Source organism: Plodia interpunctella, chromosome 6 (genome assembly GCF_027563975.2).
Source record: "Plodia interpunctella isolate USDA-ARS_2022_Savannah chromosome 6, ilPloInte3.2, whole genome shotgun sequence".
Classification (NCBI taxonomy): Eukaryota; Metazoa; Arthropoda; class Insecta; order Lepidoptera; family Pyralidae; genus Plodia; species Plodia interpunctella.
In genome coordinates this window covers 1983641-1999085 of record NC_071299.1, presented here as the reverse complement: position 1 = coordinate 1999085, position 15445 = coordinate 1983641, and the positions used below count along the sequence as shown (strand labels likewise).

The following is a 15445-nucleotide window of genomic DNA, read 5'->3' as shown; positions in this document are numbered from 1 at the left end:
ATTCTGCAACGAAAGAACAACATCCGCATATAAAAAATTCGATGAACTTTAGAAGAAAATGTGAATACTAACATTGTAGACATAGCAGTTTAAGTTCACACTTGCTGTTTAATTAACGTAGACATCTGCTAAACTGGTCAACGAATGATTAGAAATTTACTGAGCATAATTAAAAATATTGATTATATATGTTCATAATTGTCTTTGTAGTCTTTTAAACAACATTTTTGGATGAACACGTATAATTAAAAGCCGGCCGCCCGCGACTTCGACCGCGTTTATTGTTACTACGGAATGTCTATTCTATCTCTGTGCCAAATTTCAACTAAATCGGTTTGAGTTTATTCGTTACAAACAAAATAATATAATAAATATTTTCTACTTTTTAATATTAGTACGGATAGTATGTAATTTTTTACATGCGCAAAATAGTAGTATGTCAGGTATTTGTAAGATATTTGTAATTTTTTAAAATAAATATTTAGTTAAAATTCCTTTTATAATATTGCAGTTAGCAATTTTTTTTTTAAGTTTAATTAATAGCATCATCCAAAAAGCATTGTTCTTTCCAGTACACAAAAAAATCGTCAGCTGTTTCATTAAGTTCCGCGGGTCTGTTCCGATTGCGGCCGAAGATAACCGAGACATGCACGAGTGAAATTGCAAAACAAAATGGTGCTCAAACGTCAGCTGTCATATGTAAATTCAAATTCTATGAAAATTCCTAACTTAATTGCAAGTTGGACGCTGTTTATTTTTTTTTTTTAATATTCCGTTAAATAAGTAACTTGTTCGAATAATTTAAGTTAATTATGCACTTCGTCTGTTTATTTGTTTTATGAGATCTAGTAGTATATTATTGTAATCAAATATTTAACTAGCGTACTTTTTCAATGATAAGAATATATTTAAAGTGCAGCCATATAGTTCTGCGAAGATATTAATTAACTTAATTATCGTAATCATCTGTCCCTCAAAAATACATAAACCTTACCATATATAAATTGAAACATTTGAAGCATTTCAATATAAAAATAATAAACCCAATTCATATATGAGTCAAATACATTGGCAGCAACAGGAGCAAACTGCTTTTTATTGAATGCGCTCGCGCAAGACCGAGACGAGTTATTTAAATGAGTGCAAAATGTACTGAAATTATTGTCTGTATCTGGATAAGACTGACGGCTCTTTTGACGTCCGTTATCGTCATGCAAGGTTATAAAAAAACATTTAAGTACCTGCAGGAGCACAATAAATTTTCGCATAAGAAACACAAACAGACAAACACATTTGTATTTATGTAAAGAATATTTTCCAACCCAATTTCACGAAATATAAAAAAAAATAAAACTTAATCCCTTTTCGCTATTGAGGATCAAGAAAAAAAAAAGGTAAAATATTTACCCGATATTTTAATACGCATATATAGTTATTATTAAAATATTACAGGTAATGTTTTTCTCTATATCTATATCTCTATATATATTTTATCTATATCTGTTCTTAACAAATAGGTTTATCTTTGTTAATAGTAGATATGAATATATAATAACATTTCTTCACCAGTGTTACGCCATGATTTTCTAAGCCAACCGCCGTCATTATATCGTCATTCGCACTATATTTTCGAGGCAACGAAGCGTGCTCTATACCTTATCAATTTTTCTTTCATTAAAACGTATTTGCATATCTTTCGTTGAATATTACTTCGAATTTTTGTTGTGCGTGAATTTATATCGACATATAACTTTGTCTGTTTTTCTCAGTATATGTATCATTTTTACAAGTTAAAGCTCAGTTGCAGCGATCTATGGGTTTCTGGAGTGTGTAGTTTAAAAACACGACAAATAAATTATCCGAATGGGATATTTTTTATTGGCCTATATATCCTAACCCAACCTGCCATGTTTAAAATTACGTGCCTTGGTACTTGACTAAAGATACCAAAAAGTATTCGTACGAATATAAATTTTCATTCGGGATACCCAGAAATTAATGTGCAAAAAGTATCTAATTTTGTTGCACATTAAACTTATATAAAACGAAGTTTTTTTACTATGAGAAGTCGAGTATATATGGTGAAAAGAATTTTAAATGGAAACTAGGTTTTTACTCATTCTATTCTCATAGATCATTTCACAAAACAAGATAAATATTTAAATTCATCTGTTTCTTGTAACATTTGAAAATATCCATTTGTATTTGAAATCGAACCTTGATCCTCATCGAGAAGGTTCAAAGTGGAACAACATAATAACTTAAGTCCAGTTCTTCCCCTCGCAGACGAAGAAGAAGAGGAAGCGGTGTGGTGAATGCATCGGGTGTCAACGTAAAGACAACTGCGGTGACTGCGCGCCCTGTCGGAATGAGAAATCTCATCAGATTTGCAAACAGAGGCGATGTGAGAAACTTACGGAGAAAAAGGTAGGATAATTTTTAATTAAATTATATATTTAAAAAAACGTTCACAATTTGTGTAAGGTTAACGCTTCGTTTGTTGTCCGTGATCCGATCGTTAAGCTAAGATAGCGTTAAGGGTTAAATAGCGTTATATTTGTAGGATATGCTTATAGATATATAGGATACTAGATGTTGCTTCCCGGAGCTTCGCTCCCGTGGGAATTTTGAGATATATATAGCCTATAATGATCTTGGATAGCGTACCTTTGTAATGGTAAAATAAAAGGCCTGAAACATACAAACTCACAAACGCTTACCTTGTTATAATAATAGCACAGATAGTTGAAGAGAACTAGTTTTGAATCATTCAATTGATAGCTTATTTCAATTTATTTTTAACTGTTTTTTTTTAATGTATCAGTGTCCTCTTTGTTTATTATAGTTACAAATCCAGCTGAACTCATTACACTAATCAATTCATTTCCAAATTATTATGTTTAACTAATGTCATATCTGCAAATCAAAATATAGATTGACAGTTTAGAAAATTTAAACGGCAACTCAGAAAATTTCCGGAATATTAAAGTTTCATGATTATTTTTTCAGAATTGTCAATCAGTGTCATCGTCGTCTATAAATAGTACAGTCAACAACACATCTATTTATCATATATGAACCTCTATGGCGCGGTAATAGCGGCGAGTTTGCAATGAATTTGAGTAGTTTGATGTGCTGTTGTCTGTACTAGTAGATTAGTAATAGTAGAATGTCCAATTTGATATTGTTAGATTTTGAATGAATGATTTTGAGCATAGAAATCTCATTCGCCTATACTTATCAAGTAATTCGATCTTAACTAATATTATAAATGCGAAAGTGAGTTTGTTTGTTACCTCTTCACGCTTTATCTAGGTACTCAACCAACCTTCTTGAAATTTCGCATACATGTAGTTTATAGTATGGAGAAGGACATAGTGTACCTTTCAAAAATTACTGTTTCGTGGGAAATTCACGCGGGCGAAGCCGCGATAAAAGTTAATTTAGATATCTTAATAATAGTCATTTTAGAAATCGATTAATTTTTATAGTTTTGATACAGTTATGATAAATCAAACGTGCTCCTTTCAGTTTCAAACCTTTCGGTTTCACTCCGCGTTACATTATACACACGATATGCGAAAAAAATCCCAAATCGATTCGCAAATGACGCAAATGTTCTGTATTATGCATATAAATCTGTGGCTTTATGTATGTAAGTGACATTTGCATTAATTTATACAATCGCATACATTACCGCCATTTTGTTTGAGACGCTGTATTGGAGAATTTTAATTTCAGTTTCTTGCGGTTTTCAGCTAGACAAACAAGAAATACTCACAGATTTTTTATTAAATATGTCTTGAATTACTAGACTACTTTACTACTTCAGTTAAATACAAAAACGAAGTTTTAACTTTCCACAAAAAGTAGTCATAAAGTTTCGGATTTATTTTTTTAATATACGTTCTTTAACAACTGAAATGCATAATACAATTTTTTTTATAAAAAAAAAATATTTTATTTTTTTTCGCAATATTCAAATTAAGTAATATTTCGTCGCTGTAAAATATTAATAAAAACTTGAACAAAACAAACAATAGATTCATACAAACAAAAAAATCTTATACACAAAACAAAGACAAGTGATTATCATAAAATAGTAATAAAAAACATAACAACGAAATTAATAGTCCGTGAAAAGATATTTCGTTCTTTTCTCTCTTTGCATAATTTTATATCTGGCTCTCTTTTACACGAACAGAGTATAAGATACGATACAAAGACTACGGAGTGAAAATTAGGATAGAACAGGGAAAAATATATGTGCTAATGGATTTTTAACAGCCAGAAATATATACGTCAGTAAAAGGTAAAGATATATGGAAGCCGCCTTTATCTTTTCCGAATAATCGGATGGAACGTACGATTTAGGGAAAATACGTTGAATGAATTTCCCATAATGTAATAAGGAAAAGAAAAAAAAATCTTTATTATGGATAATGTTTTGATATTTGATAACATAATCTTTTGGAGTAATCTTGTGAATATTTGTACAAGAAAAAACCTCTCATTTTTTTTACGTATGCACTTACGTTCATTCGCTTGGGCATTGGTCTGAGTTCGCTTATAGTGTATGCCGACGTATACATTGCTTGTTTTCCCTGAGCCAGATGGTATTGAAAACATACTCGAAACTGACGAATTATATTGAAATATCATAGTCCAAAAAACCGTTAGACATTTTCTTGACTCGTGAAAAACTTTGCAAGTCGTGGGGGGCTGGTACTTGAGTTAATTTACGATTACAAGTTGCCGACTCGAAGTAACTTGGGCAAATTAGTTTTAAAACAAACGCCGTAAAGCTTAGCTGGCCTCACTTAAGGTTCGGGAATTAACATTATTGTGAGACCACTTCGTGGGCAGGTAGGCACGCCCTTATTGTGTTTTTACTGACTTTAGGTACCTGTATATTTTATCTATATTAATATCATAAATGCGCAAGTCTTTATGCCACACTTTCACGGCAATGTTGGAATATATAGTTAAAAAGTCGCGTTTTGCCATTTGGAGGAATCCACGGATGCGCTGGAGTGGCGAATATGTTCAACTCGTTCGACAAAGCGCAATACTGTGAAAGAAAGAGAGAGGAGTTATTCGCCCAATACTAGAACATTATGAATGGTTAATAATAATTAAGGTAAATAAATAATAATGGTTAAAGAATCGAGCTCAAAAATTTGCATTTATTTTTCAAATGTCTACTCTCAATGACAGTAGTATAACATATAACAAACTCGGTTATATAAACAAAAGTAAGTATGTTACTTATGCAAATCTCCACAACTCAGTGCAGTACGTTAATAAAATAGAGCAGGTGATTCCCATTGTCAACTGTTAGTATTCAGCCGTCATACAAAAGGTATTTCAGCTGCTTCGAAAAGGAAACCTTTATTATTTGGCCACCGGTCTATTCGTGTATACTGTACAGTTTATATGTCAAGCATATTATCTTTACGCGGGCCCCAATGCGCGGCAGCTGCGCGTTGATTTCAAAGTTGACAACCGCGATTTTATGCTTTTTGATAAATTTACAAGTTCTAATGGACCAAGAAAGTTTGGGCTTTTGGGCGACATAATCTACTATTATATTTAAAAATATTTTTACACTAGCTGTTGCATGCGGCTGCGCCCGCGTAATTTTTCCACGGGAACAGTTATTTTTCCGGGATGAAAGGTACCCTATGATCAAACTACATGTATGCAAAATTTCAAGAAGATTGGTTGAGTAGACAAAGCGTGAAGAAGTATCAAACTTATTTTTACTTACTTACTTACGCATTTATAATATTAGTTAGGATTGGGATTTTAATCCACGTAAAAAAAATAATTGTGCTCTTCGTGAAATAAGCTAGGTGCTACTAGCTATTCAGCGCTGAGTGGAATGGATTTTTTAGGTGTCTGTGACTGCATTAATCGACAAGATAATATAACTAAATTCATTCAGTTCATTCGAACCTTTCGAAGATTTACTCATGCTTGGAGAAGGCAATGGCAAACCAGTCCATTATTAACATTGCCAAAAGAATCGTTATGTGTGTATCATTCGAAATAATGACGACGATCCTCAGTCATGAAGAATACTAAGTAAGAATAAAAAGATATATCTCTAAAAAGTAAACATTATCGAAAGACAAAAATCTACTTTTTGCCGCTTTCTGTCTGAATCCGTCGATCGACTGAAAGATACGCTCTCGCGTAGCAAGAATATTAAATTCTGAAGCAATGTAGTTCAATAAACCAGCTCTATTTTGTGATATATGATTTTCTTTTATCTGCTAGTCCGTTACCACTACGGAAAAAATAGGGAATTCAGAAGATGAAGGCAAAATGGAAAGATCATTTTGAAATGCACATTTGTATGATCTCTATAAAACATGTGTAGATTTTAAGTATTGTATCGTGTGACTATTTATTGTCGATTGTAGCCTTGAGAATAGAAAACATAAAATACCTACCAACCGTACATTTTTTAGAAAACATTTTATTAGACTTTTTATAAAAATCTGGCATTGCAGCTGGTCGTTATCGGCCGTCGCACGTGCCCTGCGCCTCCAATCAGCGCCCGCGCACGCGTACAGCAACGCCTCTAGGATTTTATCGATCTATAGTGCCCCGAAAGGTGCTGCGTTTGATCGATTTTGTACAGAGATATTGGCCACGCGCAGGGTCAAATGTGTGTCTAAAAGATAACGCGTTTTGTTAATTTTGACACGGTAGATTGGAGACGGTTTAAAGTATTTTTTTTTTTTATAGAGATTCCAATAATTTTTTGTTTATGTGTAATCCGTGGTTGGTTGACGTGAAAGAAGAGAGGTTTATACTCGGCAATGCGCAGAAAATGGCTGAGATGATAATATGTAATGTAATCGAGTTAATTATATGTTTTTTTATTTTCATTGTTTCGGGATATTAAAACCTTGATTGAATTCTCAACGAATTATGTTTATGCTATTTTTTTTTTTTCAACATTAATTTTTCATAGTTCTTAAAATCTTTTAGCAGATAATAATAGTTTTCCATATACATTACAAGCGCTTCGATGGCATTTTTATTAAAATACTTTCATAGTCCACATTCTTATATTGCTTGGGTTTTGATACAGTCGCAGAGGAATTTTAATAAAGTCTAGAAATCTAGCTTGTGTATTTGCGTGGTCCTCCAATCCGTGAACAATGTATTTCTTTATCTTATCTTTATGTTGAATCGGTGTAATGGTTAAGACGCCCGCCTGTGGATCAAAAGGTCCTAGGTTCGAATCCTAGTCGAGTCATATGAGTTTGTATACAAATCTGACTCATATATAGTAGTTATCATCGACCACCACTTGCTTCCGGTGAAGGAAAACATCGTGAGGAAACCTGCACACTGGTTGATTATTATTAACTTGTGTGTGAAATGGAGAAGGCAATGGCAAACCACTCCATTAATAATGCCAAGAAAGCTTTTGTGTGTGTTTCATTCCACGTAATGACCACGACCCTCAGCCATGAGGAATACGACTGTGAAGAAGATCTTTATGTTTCCAACAAATTACATTCTGCCTAATACGAAAGAATTGTTATTAATGTAAAACTAAATACTGTACACATGTCGATAGTAGAAAGACTAAAACAAAGCGAATTAGTAGAAAAAATTATATAGTTAATAAATATTATATTTATGTATAGGCATAAACCTAGAAGAATTTATTCTATACTAGCTTTTGCCCGCGGCTTCGCCCGCGTTAATTATCCGGGATGAAAAGTACCTATGTCCTTCTCCATACTTTAAACTGTGTATGCAAAATTTCAAGAAGATTGGTTAAGTAGATAGAGCGTGAAGAGGTAACAAACAAACAAGCAAATAAACAAAGATACTTTCGCATTTGTAATATTAGTTAGTATTAGGACTAGGTTGATGTAAATACGAGTATATTTTCGAATGACAATAAGTATGCACTGGTCAAAAATTACTAAGATATACTTGGTTCACAAATATTATACTATTTTTTCGGTAATATTTAGTTTTTGACACTTCGAGATGTTGCCTTTAATGAACATATTGGCGCGTTATTTTTCTGATCAATAAGTAAGTTAGTAGATTACTATCAACAACAAGAGGCCTCTTGTAAAGATTACTATTCAAAATTTAAAACTAAATTTGGTTTCGCAAGCCATTTACTGATACGTCATCAAGGAGGACGTGATCTAAAAATGTACACTAAAATAAACTAGTCTTTAATCAATTCAGTAAAATAGATACTTTACTGAATTTAAGTAACTTTTATTTGGAAACAAATTGTGCCATAACAGTATTAAATGTAATTTTGTACAGTAAAATAGACGCCAAGTTCTGTCATGCTAAGGGGATAATAGTGTTTTCCTTCGAGCCCCTACAATCGAGTAATAAATATTTCCAAGAAACTCGCAATAAATCTTAACGTTCATCGCCATTTTAATAGCATTTTTGTTTTTCCAAAACATGTACAATTCTTTTTAATTTCCAGCCAGGACATGATCAATGTCGCAAAAATATTTCATTTTCAAATTATTATCTTTCGAATATATTTGTTTTTCGAACATTACAAGTCCATGACCTCTCATATTACATTATTTACGAGAATTTTAATGTGAAGATAAATAACTAAATTTATTTTCAACGAGTACAATGGAAAATGGAAAATTATGGGTTCGTAAAGCAGCCTTGAATTTGAACTTAGATTTGAAATAGAGCCATATACTTACTATTCAACCGCATGCCAAGTTACCATGCATGGAACTGGATGTAACGGTAATAAGAGCGACTGTATGTACAAAATATAAAATCTAGTTAGACATTAAACAGATATAAAAAAAATGTTTAAAAAATATAAATCGATTGTTATGAAAAAAATATATTATTTTAGCAAACGAATGCGCTTTACAAATTTAGAATGATTCAAATTCGAACTGTAAATTCGAAACATTTTTCACACACCCACACCGCAGGGCTGGCAAGTCGATTATAACGGCCGGCAGGGCTTACACTTTTGATTTTTTTTTTCTTTTTCCGTAGCACGCGCCGATCGCCCGGTGATTCACTGTCGGCAGATGTCGACCGCTGTTTTTGTGCTATCAGCTGATGTAACGGGCAGGGCCGGCCTAATGATCCGTCTTGTGCCGACCCTGCATGTTGCACAGTTGCATAATTTAAAAAAAAGTTTTCGGTGTATTGATTGATCGTTTACTGGATGGTTGTATCTTGAATTTGAGTAATGATTTGGTACTGTTTGGTTTTTTATTTGTTTTCTCTATTAATCTGAATGATTTTGTAACAAACGTTTAAGTATGGGTCTATTCACCCTGCCAGGAGTAACAGAGAGAAGGCTGCTGGGACTAGCATCTACTCTCCGCCAAGAGAGGCTACAATCTATGGTATCCACCCTCACCTTTGCAGTCATTCCTACTTTTATGGCGGGTCAGCTCAGGGACGGACACCCTGCGGTGCACTTTTATAATATACTTACTTACTTATTTTGTTTGTTAAAAACTCATAAATGCATTAAAAAGTCATAAATGCATTTTTTATTTGGTCCCGACGCGAAACAGTGTCTCGCCAACCGCTACAGCACCATAATAAGACGGGACAAGAAGTCTAGCTTCTTGTACAAAGTCTTGTACAAAGTTTCGTTTCAACGATTCGCACATCGAACTTCTTTCCTTTAATAGAAGACTGTTATTTGCTCAACAGAAGAAACAATTTATACCTTCAAAAGACATTCTCGCTGCCAAACAAACAGGAAACGACGCAGACGCTTGTTTACGTCAAATTTATCTTTTCAAGCAAAACACAACAAATACAAGCGTAAAAATCGTTAAATCTCCTTTCCATTTGTAATATTTATCCTGAATTGGAAAAAAAATGGCCACAAGAAGCTTTTTCAAATACTTTTTTTAAATTTATTTTTTTGTTTTTGAAATAGGACGATGCTTTTTCTTTTATGCACATTATTATCATATAGTTTTTTTACATCAAATATATGTATTATGTATTTACATTACTCATCAGTCACAAAATGTATATACAATATATATAATATATTTGATTGAGCAAGAAATAAAAATCAATAGATTAAAGATAAAATATAGAATTTAAAAAGATAACATCAGGTAAATATGAAACAATTCCAGAATTCATATTTTTATAAAAAGGCAACCTGTCTAATTTTCTATTGTAGAGACAAAGTAGATTCTCAGCTCAGTAATACTGACTTTTTTGCAAATAAAGCTGAAACGGCGACATTTCTAAATTGAAAAACCTCGAGCGTAATGTACAGTCAACTCAACAGGACATCAACCTACCCAAATTCATTGCATACTCGCCGCTATTACCGCGGCATATAGGTCATGTAGGGTAACTTGATGTGCTGTTGACTGTACAATATTGTTCTATATTTCCAAAGCTCCATTGTTTTATTATTTAGAGTTTAGATGAGCACTGAAACATATCCGTTCATTTGATGCTTTTCGCGTTTTTCTATTTGTATATAATGGTTGTGGTAGAAACGTTCTGCTGTTAATTTGTGTTAGAAAAAAATAATATATGTAAATAATTCGGGTATAAATTAAGCCTAAATAAAGACTAAAACTTTTGTAACTTTTAAATGAAAGGAATCATTATCTTTACTTGTATTTATTACCGATTTTAAATATTTAAAAACGTTACAAAGACAGAATGTAAAAAAAAAACTAGTTTTTATTTCAAATGTCCAAGTTCTCTTTACAATTACGTGGTTGTCTTTTAATCCCATAATTTAAACATAATAGACATTAAACTATTCAAAAAACGGTTACCCTTGAATACAACCGGTTCAGATTTAAACTGTGGGTACAAATAATTCCCGTAACTTTAGTTAGACTTAAAAATATTGTGTGTACGTAAGACATAGGTACTTTATCATACTCATGTTACTTTATCGAGTCGTGATTAATCAAAATCAAACAAATAAAAAATTCGTACAAAAATCAATAAAATCAGTCAGTCTCAAATAATATCTTAACATTTTAGCAAATGCATATTTTAAATTTATTTCAACAATAAATTTCTTACTTAAATGCAGTAAGTATATTTTCTCAAAATATCCGGAATACTCTCGTTAGTAGAAGATTATTATAAAAATATATATTCTAAACGTTAACTAAATCCTTAAATTTTTTTTAGAATTACATATCTCATACTTATTTAAATGTAGTATATTTACTCTAAATGTCCGGAATACTCTATAATAATAAGATTATAAAACAAAATCTATTATAAACCTTATCTAAATCCTCTCGTCGGGACGGTTAACGGAACGCTCCATTTGCTAAAGAGCACCGCTACTGGACAAACAAATCAATACTTTTTCCTAGCAAAGACTACCCCAATGCACGCAACTAATTCATACTAGCCTAGAACACGATGCTATAAATAACTCTATACATAAGAGCTCTTTTCTACAACGAAACACACGCACACATACGCGAAAACCTACCAATCACAAAGCAGTATTCGTGTACGCACGTGTGTGAAGTCGTGTGGGTAAGTGCGTGAGGGGTGCGTTGATGCACCCTTGCCATGCATTAAACACGAAACTGGACTGCATTTTATTATTACTATTAAAATTGGATTTTGTTTGCCACGTATAGATATAAGTTTATATTTTTATTGGTTTCGCTACATATGTCATAATTTTTTAATAGTTTTTTTTTTATTTAGGTATAAATCGTTTATCCTAAATTTTTAATGAAATTTAAAAACAGCTTAGTTCCATTTTCAAATCTATTTTGTTTTTGCAACTGTGTACCATTTTATTTTCTTTTTTGGCCAGTTGTACCATATTAGATAAATATTTATGTATGATATATGTTTTATTTTTTATTTAAATCACGTTATATCTAGGCGTAAACTATAACAAGGTGAGATGTTAAGTGATGTGTGCGTAACTGCGTAGGGCACGGAGCACCGTAGCGGTAAAATCGCGCGTGCCCACGCATACCAACCGACAACCCTGGCTGGAAGGCTTTTAGCACTATTTAAAAAATATATCTATCTAGGCATAGATTATTGAGCGTATATTTAATTGTTATTTTTGTAGGTGTAGATATTTTAAACTTTCTGAGTAGCCTGTAAATTCATAACGCTTTTTGTTTGCAAATTCTAATTTCCAAACTCTTTAGTTTATTAGTAATAGTTAATTAATAGAAAAATAATATGGAATTAATAAAAACCATTAAAAAAAATCATAAAAAAAAATTGCGAGCTTTTTATAATAAAATGTACTTGTAGTTCATCTCTGCCAAATTTAACCAAATCAGTACTGGAGTTGTTTTAGTTTATGGTTTAAAACTATGGTTTAACCCGAGCGAAGCCGAGACGGGCCACTAGTAATATTAATACGTTAAGGAAGTAAAGATTTGTACAAGTACATATGACTAATTAAGTTAATGGCAATAATTTTAAAAAGGACCGCGTGTGCGTTGGCTTACTTGACACAAATCCCCACAGCTAAGCGAGCATGAAACATTTTAAAACCTACTTGAGCATAGATTTAGCTACGCAGCTAGGCACACTAGTTCATACAGTTCATTAGAGACCCCGCGCCCGTGCAGCGTAAAGAAACCACCCTTTCACCCCCCCCTCCTCCTCTTCCACCCCCCCTCGGCACCCCCCACTCAGCGCCCTTACGTCAGAGATCTAATTCTGCACGCGTTCGAACACATTTGAATAGTTAAGATTTTTTCTATATTCTTTTTTAAAATTTAAATAGGTACGGTGTTGACAGCACAACAACCTATCCAAATTTCACGAAATCCTTGCTGACTTGGCATGCGGCTTTCTCTTCCTCAGCCGCGGCGTGTCAGAACAGAACTCAGGGTTCACTTTCCTACTTCTTCTTTTCCACTTCTCTCGTTCTTCAGCATAATTTGGCGTCAACTTGTCATACGGTTGACTGTACATATCCTAATCCTAACCAATATAATAAATGCGCAAGTTAGTTTGTTTATTAACTCTTCACGCTCTATCTACTCAATCAATCTACTTGAAATTTTGCATACATGCATATTGAAGTATGAGGAAAGCCTTTCATCCCGAAAAAAATACTGTTCCCGTGGGAAATTTGCGCTGGATAAGCCGCGGACAAAAGCTAGTTTTGAATATTTTATTAACATAAGACAAGTCTTCTATTCTGGCATTATTAGTATAATTCGTTTAATTCTTAAGTTCAACTGTTGCGTAAGAAGTAAATGATTAAAGTCACTATTTACGGTATATTTTCATATGACATAAAGTATTTTCCATATTGGTAGGTAAATTATTTTCTAGTCGATCAAGTGCGACATGGTACCTAACTTTACAGAGCTGTAATGTAACGTGTTTAACGTTGCATAGTCAACGGAAAAACAGAACATGGACAAATAATAATAACTGGACACTGGACAGAATATTTCAGTGAAAAGTGACAGCGGCGCTTCAGCCATTTAGGTAACGGTCTGTCTTGATATGGATGACATAAAATTAATTATTTTGAGCTTCTTTATGCTTCCAAGGACATGTTTTACTGTTGGTTCCGTGTACTTGACAATAGTGATAATGCGTGTTCAATCGCCATTATTAAATTTAAATATTTACATCACTAGATGGCGAGATCTAAATTTAAAACGCCCTGTTGTGTGTCTCTCGAGAAATTTTATTCTGCTTCAAAATGTGTAATATTTTTTACTTAACTTCTTAATTTGTTACATGCGCGCTTGTCACAATTCTAAGTTTATATTTCTGTTGGACCCAGAGAATCAGATAAAGTGTATTTCTGACAATCAGTTTGATTGTTCAATGCGTGTCAAGTGCCTTAAGACTAAGGAGGCCGAGAACCGTACGAATGTCGAAGCACCACTAAGATGAAAGAGAATAATACGAATTGTTTCATCCCAAATTATCGCTTTCGCAAATTGCCCTTTTCTCAAAATATCAATTTAGCAAAAATCCCATTTCGCAAAATTATATCAAATACATTTTATACACTGGAAAATTTGTCTGTTAAAGCACAACATGTTTGTACTTACACATTTTATGAGTAGTTGGCACTTTTATAGCGAAATTTCTATATCAATAAAAGCGGAACTAGTTGACTATATTTGGCAACAACAAAAACATCGTATAAATGAGGTCGTGTCCCAATTCAAACACTTTCATCAGATCACCTCCGCGGAAACACTATACCTACGCAGCTTTCCTCCATAGCTCATGGGCGTGTATGACATAATATATGTGTATGTGAGGTCCGCCCCCTGTGAACGCATAACCTACAAATGTGCACTTATAGCGAATTCTGTTGACATGAAGTTAGCTGCGAACTAGTATTTTTTCTTCTATAAAAGGCTTGTTTGTTTGTAATATCTTTATTGTACAAAGAACACGTGTTAAAAGGTTTGAGTAAATATGTATTTTATTTACACAGTAGCTTTTGCCCGTATCTTCGCCCGCGTTTACATCGTGCGTCCACTACCTTATTATTATCGATATCTCGGGCTTTAAGCAACGTATCGCGATGAAACCTATACCAGATTACAGAAGTTACACATTCCGCTATACAACTGTAAAAACCGCATCAAATTCAGCAATTCAATCTGTGTGATTTGTCCTAATATATTTATTATTTAATTCAGTAAAAGTAGTTTTTGCGTGACGCGTGAGCAAACATGAAGACAGACTTACAAAAATTAAAAAAAAATGTTTTGCCTTCTATTTGTCATAAGTATAATTTATCTCCTATGTATAGATATAATCCACTTACAGTTTATAAGTATAGATCATGAGTCTGAACAGTCAATTAAACCATTAGGTCATACATTTCAGATCATACATCGATGTTCATACTAATTCGTTAACAAGTTTACTGGATTCCATATATTTTTTTTGCTGCTGGCAAACAGCAGTGGTCACAGGAGAGCGTAGCGACGCCTACAACTTCAGTGTCATACGAGCATTGCCAGCCTCATATATAAATGGATTTGTTATACATATCATACATGCTTTTTCAATGAAATTAATTTTCAATTCACACATAAATGAATTCAGCCGAACTGCCATGGTCTCGATAGCTCAGTGGTCAAGAACTGTCCCGGATAGAAGGATTCAATTCTCGCTCGATTCCCGATTTTTTTTCATCTCATTATTATTCTCATCATATATTTTTTTAATGTTATAATTGCATTATCCTTTAAACCAATTTGTTTGCTGTTTGCCACACTCCAGTTGTCGAAGTAGTGGCTCCATGACTACCTAGCTCTTACCCAGGTATATAACTGGGTCTATCTAGTTAGGTCGACATAACGCTGGGGCGTGACGAGGGGACGCGTAACCTACTGAACCCACAACGCATCCCCCCACTAACGCGTGCAGGAAAAACGCATGCCACAGGGCTTAATTGCAAAAAGGTTTTGAA

The 15445-nt window shown here is 33.3% G+C and overlaps 1 protein-coding gene across 7 annotated transcripts in view; it reads left to right on the top strand.

The window, feature by feature from the left end:
* The window catches only part of Tet (Ten-Eleven Translocation (TET) family protein), a 114793-nt gene that overhangs the window by 13910 nt on the left and 85438 nt on the right, over window positions 1-15445 (top strand). For 5 of the 7 annotated variants that reach the window (XM_053746129.2, XM_053746128.2, XM_053746126.2 and 2 more), the window contains exon 3: window positions 2272-2427. In XM_053746129.2, the coding sequence (XP_053602104.1) occupies window positions 2272-2427 (156 nt within the window). The remainder of the gene's footprint in view (window positions 1-2271; window positions 2428-15445) is intronic. The other 2 variants (XM_053746127.2, XM_053746125.2) reach the window with 1 other exon arrangement.